This window comes from Onychostoma macrolepis, chromosome 25 (genome assembly GCF_012432095.1).
Source record: "Onychostoma macrolepis isolate SWU-2019 chromosome 25, ASM1243209v1, whole genome shotgun sequence".
NCBI lineage: Eukaryota > Metazoa > Chordata > Actinopteri > Cypriniformes > Cyprinidae > Onychostoma > Onychostoma macrolepis.
Window position 1 is genome coordinate 2,044,144 of NC_081179.1, and position 12,775 is coordinate 2,056,918.

The 12,775-nt window shown below is 32.1% G+C and overlaps 1 protein-coding gene across 1 annotated transcript in view; it reads right to left on the reverse strand.

Moving 5' to 3' along the window:
• The window catches only part of LOC131534565 (GRAM domain-containing protein 2A), a 35,654-nt gene extending 25,201 nt beyond the window's left edge, over positions 1-10,453 (reverse strand). Inside the window, 2 exon segments of the mRNA XM_058767527.1 lie at positions 138-259; positions 10,253-10,453. Coding sequence (XP_058623510.1) covers positions 138-253 — 116 coding nt within the window. The 5' untranslated portion in view covers positions 254-259; positions 10,253-10,453.
• Positions 10,454-12,775: the final 2,322 nt, after the last annotated feature.

Sequence of the window (12,775 nt, forward strand, 5' to 3'; positions counted from 1 at the left end):
CTATCAAGGGAATGAAACTAGGACTGATGCACGCTGGAACCAGCATGGTACAGTATGTTTGGAAAGTGAAGAGCTTTAAAGCTGAATGCCGTTCAGGACGTTTATTGTGTAATACAGCAGATGTGTGCGGCTCTCACATGAGGCTCTGTCTGAAGTGAGCGGGACACTGGGGGTCGTCGTCCTTCTGAGGGTCCATCAGCTCGATCGGCGTCACCAGGCCCATGTCCTCACCCTGATCAATGAGCGCCGTCATTATTATCTGTTCAAAACAATTAAACAAGCAAAAAACTAATTATACACTTCATAGTTGTTTATCTATTATTTAATGATAAACATATAACAAAACTAAAATATCTAACAATAACATATAGGTTCAAAGAATAAATAAAAATGGATAAAATATTACAGATTAAATTCAATTAGTTTTAGTTGTTCAATTTTTTCCCCTTATATATATTATAATTTTGTTGTTGTTGCCAATTTTTTGTTTATTAGAATATATTTTTGATTAAAATATACTGGGTTTAACAACAATAATAATAGGTCAAATATTAAATTTTAAAGTCAACTGAATAAATTTTTGTTTAATTTTATTATGTTTATTCATTTTTAATATATCTATATCTATCTATCTATCTATCTATCTATATATATATATATATATATATATATACACACACACACACATAAATATATATACACATATATATATATATATATACGTAAAAATAGGTTAGATTAAGAGAAATCAATAAACAATACAAAATACATTATATATACTTGTTTTTGTTGTTGTCGTTGTACCCTATGTTTTTAATTTGTAATTTGTATTTATTTTTCATTTTTATTAAAATAAATACAATTACAAATAAAACACAAACAACGACAACATAAAAAAACATATATATAAACAAGAAAAATATAAACAAGAAAATATTGGCTACAGCAACAAAAATAATGGATGGAATATTACATTTTATACATTATTTTAAACTATTTTATTGTTATTTACACAATATTACAAACAGAGTTTACTTTTTTTCAACTTTGTTTACTGTTCAGGTTTTTTCCACGGGCCTTGTTGCTTTTTTTTTTGATGCTTTGTTATTCAAGAATAAATCGACAATACAACTAGAACATTAATATTAACATGGATGCAAAATAGTTAACATATTAATATGCCATCAATACAGGAGCACACGATTCTTTGATCTTGCTGCAGTGCATTCTGGGATTGCATTCTCTCAGAAGGGCACACGTGACGCTGTCTTACAATGTGGTCAAAACATATAGCATTTACACCTGTGATGCCTTAAAGAGGTTTCTCTTGCAAACACATGAAGAAACGCTGCGTATGCTCTCACAGAGCTATTCAAAACAACACCACATCGCTTTCAATTCAACACTGACCTAGAAAAGTGAATCACTTTATTGTGACGAGAGCAGAAGCGGCCGTCAGTTAAACATGCTAATGAGGGTAAATCACACTGGTTTAATCAGGCCGCGTGTGAGAACGAGTCACATCCAGTGAAAACCTGCCATAACAGAAATAATCATCAGACTCACATGCAGAAGAGCGGTGATAAATCACTCGCTTTATTCAGCAGAAAGTTCAACAACAAAACTTTAAAAACGTCCAGGAATTCCCAGACATCGGATACGCGCCGCTCCCTTCAGAAAGGGCTTTTGTCCAATTCAAAGCAGCAGATTTCCTTACAGTAACTGAAGCCTTAAAGGAGGATAATCAATAGTCATCATGCGGTTTCTGTGTGCATTTCATGACACAAAAGTGGATTTTTGGCATTCTGTATTTGGCCTCATTTGAGGTCACGCTTGGGAAAGAAATTGGGAGAAAAGCTTTCGAGAAAAGCGTTTGGCATCACTGACATCCAACCTGGTATTATTATTAAAGCACAAATGAAAGGAAGAAAATTGTAAAGCGAGGAAAAAAGGTTAGCTGTGCAAAATTTGGCCTTTGTTTGTTTGTGATTACAAATCAAAATTTAATAATAATAACTATAATAAATTACTATGTAAATAACATATTAAACAAAAAATAAAACTTTACCATTAATATTTAACTGTAAAATAAAATATAATCATTTTACAATATAACTAATGACTAAATATAATAATAATAATTTATTGCTTTTAATAGTAAAAATGAATAATGATCATGATAATAATAGTAGTAGTAATAATAATTATTATTTTATATTACTGAATGAAATATGAAACAAAATAATGATAACTAAATAAACACCACCATTTTAATATTTCTCTGTAAAATGTATTTAAACAAAATATAAATATTAATAATAATTTATTAAAATTTAACTAATGGCTAAATAATAATAATAATAATGTATTATTTATTCTTATTCTTACTAGTACTAAATAAAAGATGAAACAAAATAAATATTAAAAATAAATATTACCACTGTAATATTTTACTATAAAAATAAAATATACAAGTAAATTCTTGAGTATTGAAGAAAAAATTCAGGAAACAGTAACATAATAATAATAATAATATATTACAAAAATAAAGAAAATAAGAAACATTATTATTGTAATACTTAAAATAAAAATATTTAAGAGTATTTAAGGAATATAATATAATTTTATTTTAGAGTGCAAATGTAAAATTACAAAAATAATATTTATGTGGGAATATGGTTGACCCATGTTGTGTGTTATAAGAGACCCTCAGCAAACTAGTGATTTTGGTTTGGATTAATCATGCAGCCCTTTCCATCTAATCTAGTTTTTTTTCTCTCAGTAGAAAGAAAATAACCAAAGAAAACTGGCTCCTCAGATGTTCTTCAGATGCTCTCTTATGGAAACGAGCCATGCCGGGTGAAGCTGGAGGCATCGAACTTTCTGTGGAAAGATCTGGCAGCGTGAAAACACTTGGGCAAGTGATAACAGCTCACCTCCACACACACACACACACACACACACACACACACTTCTGACTAAATATAGCCAACCGAGTGCAATCTGAAGAAAGAGTGACTTGAGAGAGAGACAGAAAACAAGCTGATAACAAGCTCTAAATATAGAGGTGTGACTGACCACAAACACTGGAGAGCCGTCGAACACAGACGAGCAAACCGCTGCAGAAACACACGCATTCATCAAAGCACTCCAGTGAAACTATAGTGGACAGCAGCGTCTTTAAATGAGCGTCTGATTTTCCTCGAACAGGAAGAGGCGCAAACGTCTCCTGAGAGCCGTGTTTTCATGTCCCTCCGGTTCGTGACGTGGACGGCAGAGGGTTAGGTAACTTTCTGTAGATCTAGAGACAAGCTCAAAACCAGCATTTTCTGAAGGGAAAAATACACGCAAAACAACATGACCCTAAACATGGGAAAGTCACTTTACAAACAAAAGAAGAGGGGATTCAAAATATTTATAAATATTTACTATACTATACTACATAAATACTATATAAACACACATGCATGTATATATTTCAGAAAAATGTTGTTTATATATTAAATATACTTATAAATTACAAATTATATGAATATAATATATACATGTAAATATACATGTAAATATTTTCTAATTATATGCTGTGTGTGTATTTTTATATACATAATACATTACACACATATTATGTAAACAAAAAACGTTTACTTTGGATGCGATTAATCACGATTATATATATATATATGTGTGTGTGTGTGTGTGTGTGTGTAAATGCTAGTTCAAAATATTAATAGATACGTTTAGGTTGAAGTATTAAAAGGACTTAAAAACTGAAATAAAATAAATATACAGCTATATAGACATAAAAAATATAAAAACTAATTAAAATAACAAGAGCACATAATATTACTATAAAATAAAAAAATAAAAGCTAGTAAGACACATTCCAGTTGAAGTGTTAAAATGGCTAAAACTGAAATAATTATGAAAAAAAAACATAATAAAATTTCTATAAAATATTAAAATAAAAGCTAGTTCAAAATATTAATAGATATGTTTACCCTGAAGTGTTAAAATGACTAAAACTGAAATAAAATAAACAGCTATATATACAAATATTAAAAATATAAATATATTTATATAAAACCCAATGAAAATAAGAGCACATTTTACATTTCTATAAAATATAAAAGAAAAGCTAATATATATATATATATATATATTCATATATATATATATATTCATTCTAAATAACATAACAGACAACAATAGATCGATTGATATATAGCTACATTTGAAAGAAGGACTAAATTTACTAAAACTGAAATAAAAAATAATAAAAATTAGCAGCTATATGAAAAGACAAAAAGAATGAAAAGCTAAAATAAAAATGAAAAGCATATATAAACACGCATTTCATATATATATATATATATATATATATATATACACACACAGTATACCAGAGTATGTGAGCGGAATGATTTTGATCCATCACGAGAACAATTCATGCCAACGACCCGTAATATAACGGCATATTTAGCAAGAATTCACATGATAAACATGTAGCTAGCTTGATAGAGAAGGCAGAAAGAATGTGAAGACTACGATAACGTCAATGGACACGAGCGGGAAGTTATAGTCCTCGAGGAATATGTTTGTTGCTTCTAGAAACTGAATACTTTCAGCTGAAAGCATGATTTAAACAAGTCTTATTCACACGCAATCACGCTCTCAATAATGCATTCAAACAAATGTAATCTTACAGCGCTACTTCATCTGGATCTGATTTCAAATGAGCAGAAATCTGTAACAAATGCATCGATCCGTAAGTAAAATAACTAATGAAAATGTACTGTTATTTTCATCACAAACATAATTTGCACAGCAAAAAGCAGCAATTATATCTTTTAATGCTGATAACCATGTTATTATCTTGTTATGTGGTAGGAAAAAAGTTTGCACACTAGTGTTCCAATAAGCCACTTTTATTTTATTTTTTAATATATGTTATTACAGAACTGTGATATTTCAAACCTGCTGAAATACTTCAGCCGCGGAGCGGTGTTTCTGATATCAGTGACGCTCACATACTCCGCTCTATACACATTACTGAACAGAATGACAGAAAGTCAGACAGAGAAAGTTTTCCTCAGGTTCAGGAACTGTCTTGTGTGTTTTTCCTGGAGCTCATCCAAGCTGTGAAGAACACAGAGCCCTGGGAAAATCACCACAAAAGAGACGACAGACAGAGAGAAACAACAGCAGAAACTCTCCGGCTCTATTCAGAGTCTGTCAGCTGAAGTGACTGGACAGAAAAATAACTACTAATTCCTTAAAGTAGTTCAGAAACTCCACGGCCATAAACAGGTCAGGAGACCCTCCTGTCAGAAGGGAGAAGAGGAGTGAAACTGTCATGTGACCTCAGTCATGTGACGCCTTTGCTGCCACTGATTAGTCTTCAGTCAGGTGAGAGATTCAACATCACCATGGAAACAGGCTTAGAGAAGGTCACATGACCGTGTTTGTGGAGTCACACACGCGTTTCAGGTAAACAAAAGACCTTCACATCTTCACACGGAGTGGAGAGACGCTCTGCGGTGTTTTCAAACGGAACGGATGCAGAAACACACGAACAACGAGAGCTGAAGCCGAAGCCATGACTGTCTCCATGACTCCATCATTATCTATTAAAATGCCTTCTAACGCATCCGCTCAACATACACTAACGATACCAGAAAGAGTTCAGCTCATATTTCAGAAACAAAACGAGAAACTACACAGATAATGTAAAGAAACTGAAGTCTAATTAAAACGGAATGTAATGGCAATTAAACACATTTTCCTAACAAATTCCCATCACTCTTAAGTGGAAAAATATATATATATTTTAGAAATAAGTTTTATCTTTAAAAATAAATATTTTAGTCATTTTGTTTTTGTCATTTTATTACTTTTTGTTTTTAAAAGTCTATTCTATATTATTTAAATATAGTTTAATTTCAGATTTAGTCTTAGTTATTTTAATACATTAAGTTAAATTACATGAAAATGAGAAATGTAGCTTTAGCAACACGTTTATATATATATATATATATATATATATATATATATATATATATATATATATATATATACACATACATACATATATATATACACATATATATACATATACATACATATATATACACATATACACATATATATACATATACATACATATATATATACATATACATACATATATATATACATATATATACATATACATACATATATATACATATACATATATATATATATACATATAAATATACATACAAATATACATACATATACATATACATATACATATATACATATACATATACATACATATATATATATACATATATATATATATATATATATATATATATATATACATATATATATATATATATATATATATACATATACATATATATACATATACATATACATATACATATACATACATATACATATATATATATATATATACATATACATATATATATATATATATATATATATATATATATATATATATGTATATATATATATAATTTCACGTAACAACATTTTTTAATGGTTTTAGTTTTAGTTTACTTTAACAGCCTAACCCTGATGTTAAAACATGCATATTATAATGGAAGTCTGTTGTACTGCCTTTAATTTGTGCTGGTATATTAAAAAAAGACATTGCATTACATTATCGTTATGTAATACAGTAAAATGAAGCTAAAACATTATAGTAATGACAATGATGTAGGAAAATGTGTTTAATTGTCATGAAAATATGTCACAATGCAAAACAAAAAAATCTTAATAGTCCTTAAAATAGGCTTCATTTACTTTATGCAAACAATCATTTGGGATGAAATGTGTTGTTGTGACATTAACCCGCATTGCCAAATTGTGAAACCTTTTTCAAAATGTCCTATTAGACTGCAATGTCTCTTGCATCATTTGCTTTGCTCTGTAAATCAGGTCCTGTGAAACCAGGCAGTGAAAGGATTCAAGTAACGAATGAGAACAAAGATGCCCTGTTTCTGTAAAAAACTTCCTCTAAACTCAGGTCTGTTTGGTGGATTTTCACACAGAAGTTCAGAGTGTTGTCTGCACTGTAAAAAATTTGTTTTTGTCCATAAATGTGTTTACAGTTTTGCTGTATTTTTTACAAAATTATTCTGGCAACCACAGCTGCCAAAATTATTTTGTAAAAACTACAGATTTTTTTTTTTTTTTTTTTTACAGTGTGTATAACTGTACAGCTGTACCTGTAAAATAACCATCATCCTGCTGAACTCGTCCTGACCTCGCTTTCAGTTTTATTCAAGTTCAGATACTCTTGAAAGGGAAGATGCTGTGGTGACAGACAGACTCGCTTTTGCTACTTTCCTGATAAGCTGGGAATGCTATCAGGAAGTTAAAATAGCTTAAATTAAAACCCCGGTATTCTGGCAAAAAGTGAGTTTCTTTCCCTTTCGTTTCACACAAATTAAAATTAATTACAGACAAGAAATGCATAATGCTTCAGGTTAACTCGCATAACAAACAACACTGAAAACATTAGTGTAGGATTTACTTTGAAACAGTTTCGCTCAGAAATTGCAAGTAAATTTCACAAATAATTACATAGATGCCACACTGAATTAAACGCAAAACTTTTAAGTAAAAAGAAAGACTGAAATGGCATTTTCTTGTAAAAAACACGAGCCCTCCTGCACGTACAACATGACTTAACAGTGACCAAACAGAACATGCAAACTGTCCGAAGGCAACATCTGGGCATGAAACACACCACAAGGATGACGGAAGTTCCATAGCATGAATTGGAAATAATGCAAATGTAAGAAAATCTCCACTCCCAACACATTCCACATCTCTGCATTAGAGATCAACAGCTCGACCTGTATCTACATGACTGCCATGACTAACACTCAGCTTCTATTATTCATGTAACTCAACGCGAGCTCACATAAATAACCTACAATGCCTTAAGAGGAGAAGCAGGCAAAACTCAGATTGATGAAACGTCTGGCAGAGGATGCAAAGATTCACGTCTGAAAGAGCGGCAGATGCAGAGTGACACAAGTAAGCCACATTTGCAGTAAAAATACAGTGACTCAATACCAATGGTGCCTGCAAACATCTCTCAGAACCAACTTTCTTTGAGAGCCATTCAATGAAACTACCACGCATATCACACATACATCACAAATACATGCAAAAATGCATATCATCTTCACACATACAAGCACACACATCACGCATGCTTATCATGCACATACGAAAGGAAGCATGCACGCATATTAGAACGCATATCATCATGATTTTATATTATCATGCATGCATATCATGCACACATGCAAGTACGTATGTCATGTAAGCAAGCATGCATATCACTCACGTAAGCACACATATGCTTGTAAAAAAATATCACACATGCATGCATATCAGCCATGTAAGAACACATATTATGCAAGCAAAAAATAGATCACTCATGCATGCAAGCACACAAGCATGCAAGCTCTCATATCGCACATAAGTGCGATCACACATATCATGCTCTTCTATGGTTATCTGTTGAGGTTGATGTACTCTCTGATTAACTCGCTGTTCCTGCACAGCAGTAGCGCTCATGCAGGTCTAAATCTGATTCAACATACAACAAGACTCAGTATGCTTCCAAAAGCATTTATGTATATGCATGTGTTTCTCAATGCAAACACTTATGACATTTGCTTTTGCAATTGGAGCCAAGCCTTACTGTTTGACTTCCAGCATAAACAGAAGCTGAGCTGACCGCAAAACCACTCACTCCACATTCACTGCAACAACATAATGAGTGTTTCACTTCAAATGCCGTGTGTACACAGCACACACTTCACCACATCAGATCATATTCTGAGCACCATTAATCTATTGTCTAATGCAATAATATCAGGTTTTAATAGATGCTAATTATAGCCATACTACACAAGGGTGTGTGTTTACATGTTTAAGCTCTTGCTATAAGCATCAGGGGTCAACGACTGTCACTGGAAACCCTTTTCAGCCGAGTCCACATCACAGGAAAAAACGAACAGTCTGCTTTTTCTGTTCAAGGTTATGCAACTTATGCCAAAACAAACACCATTATAGTCAATGCAAAGGGCTTGGTGTGTTTTTAAGGGTATGGATAGTCTATTTAATGACAATTCTAGATGACCACAGAGGGCTGAAAACACAAAAGACACACTCACAGACAATAACACACAAGAGCTGCAGCGCATTAAATGACTTTCCTCCGCTCTCCTTAAGTTACCAGTTGCTGCTTAACCCTTCCAAACACAACAAGAAATGCATTTAACCCAATAAAACAAGTTGTTATTGCTGTTGGGAATGTTTTTGGTATTTTCTCTATGCAAGTTAACGTCACAACACAATTTAACAACCAAACATCTTGGCAGTCGTTATGAAATAATATCCTATAATGTAATCAAACAAGCTCTAGTCTGATATTTCATAAAGTATCAAACAAAATACTTAAACAACAGCAACAGTTTCCAATAACTCTATTTAACCCTTTGATGCATGACATTTACAGTGGACAGAGCAATATTAAACCTCTTCGTATTTGTTTTTTATTAATTGTTTGACAGCATCCAAAATGCCCAACAAAAGTAGTCATTTTTACCTTTTATTTCAGAAGACAGATGTATGCATATAAAGAAAGCATCAGAAAGTATGGTAGTACACTGTTTTCGGACATGTACTGTACCATGGTATTCTTGATTTTAGTACCACGGTCCTGATTTAGGACGTTGTAATTATGTAGGGCTATTCCTTCAGAATACATCACTTTATTAAAAAAAAAATATTTTAAAAATTGTGTCTTTCTGATTGAATAATTCCAGCATATTAAAGGGTTAATAACATTAGCGATTGTAAGAAATGTCCTAAAACTTGGATTCGTGCGTGTTTGTTTTTTGATTAGAATACGAAATTCTCACATTAAACATTGTTCATAAATGACTAAGTAATGACAAAAGTCACTATAACGTGATCTTGTAAACATCAGAGCTGAACTGTGCAGGGTTTGGGATGAAAACACTGCAAACGTGGCAGAGTTTCACTACAAATGAGCAGACAGAGAATATGTTCGTGTATCCAATAAAGCATCATTTAGAATCGCTTTAGAATTCTGACAATTCAAGAATCCACCTCTAAAATGCATGAATGTATCCAGTAATAACGCATTAAGTAACGCTACATGGAAGCGGACATGATTGTATCGGTCTCTTACCTTCAAACCGAAATATCATGACAAACACAGCTGATGTGTTTCTCCATCAGGCTCCGCGTGTACATTCACATGTGATTATCGCATATAAACATCAAACGACCGCAAAAACCCGAGAGTGCTTCGCTCTTCAAGGGCACGAGCGCAGATCATCGCCGCGCAACGGGAAATTCTGCAGACTGGTTGCGACTTGTTGCTCAGCCTTGCGGTGCACCGGGGGCGTGGCTTAGCGAACACGCTCCGCCCCTATCGTTGCTGCTGCTGCAGCCGCTCTTCAAGCACGTGGACGGATGTACCTGCAAACCACTTGTGTAACAGCGCTTCCTCTCTTCCGTTCTGTATGTTCACATCAGCTGTAAATGAATGTCAACAGCACTACACACAGAGCTGGGTGGATTACTTCCAAATTGTAATCCGTTACTGATTCCAAATTAGGCTACATGACCAAAATTGTAGTTAGTAACGTAATCCATTACATTAGGTAATTTAATCAGACTACTTGTAGATTACTTTTGACCTGTCTTGTTTTTCACATTGATTTAAATAGGATAATAGCTATTGTACAATACTAATATAAAAATACAATGAGTAAGAAAATATATTCAATTTATTATCTACAACATTATATTACATCAAGGTTTCCCAAACTGGGTAACTGCAGGGGGTTTATGAGTTTAATGAAAAGTTAATCATTAATGAAACAATCAAAATGTTAAATAAAAACAAATTATTTTAAAAAGAATCAAAATAAAACATTTGCAAATTCAACAATTGTCTATTTGACATTCTAGCCTTTGCTGCCAGAAAAAAAATAATAATTTTTTTTTTTTTTCGATGTTATTTAAGTAATATTTAGAATTTTGGCATGTCATAACGCACTTTCTTTTTTCTTTTCTTTTTTATCACTAGCATTGTAAAAGATGGTCATTGTTTGTTGGTTGGTTGGTTTGGTTATGTTTATGTTATAAGCAGTGTTGGGGGTAACGCATTACAAGTAACGCGAGTTACGTAATCAGATTACTTTTTCAAGTAACTAGTAAAGTAACGCATTACTTTTTAATTTACAAGAAAATATCTGAGTTACTTTTTACAAAAAAGTAATGCCAGTTACTTAGTTTTCCCATTTATTGACTGACAAGTCTCCTGTCCCCATGTCGGGAGAAATCAGAAGTGCAGAGGCGTTGTGTATGTTGTGTGAACATGATGTTACTATATTTCTAGACTAAATGTCAACATGTATTAATTCATCTCACTCGCAAAAAAAACAAAACAGATTTAGTATTCCTCAAAATGAATTAAAACAATGAAATGCATCTCAGAATATGACTTAAATCTGCAATAATTAAATATGTTAAATAACACAAATGTATCTAATCCCATTTTATTAACCAATGTCTGTGCTGCTGACCTTTGATGATCCAGTTCAACCATACTAATAAGCAAAAATGACTTTAGATAAACTAACAATTGTGCTTCATTGTTTTGTTTTGTTTTTATTGCTGAAGTGTGTTGAACCTTCTTCTCCTGCGTTCTACTGTACAGACGTGAATTTACTTTTCCTTCAACCTGAGGTTTATTCATTACACTTTTTGGTGTGAAAGGGCTTTTACATTTGCTATAAATAAAACTTCTTATATTAAACACAAACAATCAAGCCCTGGTCATATTTAAAAAGTAACGCAAAAGTAGCGCAAAAGTAACAGCGCATTACTTTCCATAAAAAGTAACGTAATTAGTTACTTTTTTAGGGAGTAAGGCAATATTGTAATGCATTACTTTTAAAGTAACTTTCCCCAACACTGGTTATAAGTAGCTGAAATGTTGATAAAAAGATGCAATAAAAATAAATAAATAAATAAAACTTACTGAAAAAAATGACATATTTGATTTGTTTACTTGCATGTCATGTGACCATAACAAAAGCCAGAGAAGCATGATCATGCAAATGTGATACTTCCTTATTAAAATATTTATTTTAAAATCTCAGGGGTACTTCAAGTAAATTTATTAGGTGAAAGAGGATCAGATGACAAAAAAGTTTGAATTTGTGCATTCTAGTGTGTCTGAAAGACAAACACCTTCCAAAGTAATACATGGTAAAATAACAGACTGAGTGATAATTCTAAATAAAATTTAATGTGTTCATCAGTAGCTGATGCAATGTTGACACACTTCTTAAACCCGAAAGGATTTTTGTAAATCCAGTGGTCAAATGCTGTGTAGCCACCTGAATAATGACTGATCTCTGCGTGTGAATATACACTCAGAAAGTCTTCCAGTTTTGTGGACAAGCAATAGGCTATTTTAGAAAGGAAAATTTAAAATATGAAAAAGAGGAATTGTAGGGAGAATCAGTAAATTATGAATTATTGCTATTGTGTAAATAATATGTAATCATGTAGCCTAATCCATGAAAAAGTAACTGTAATCCGATTACGAATATTTTAAAATGTAATTTAATCTAATTACAAATACTTAATTTTTGGAATCTGATTACGTAATCCAGATTGCATGTAATCAGTTACA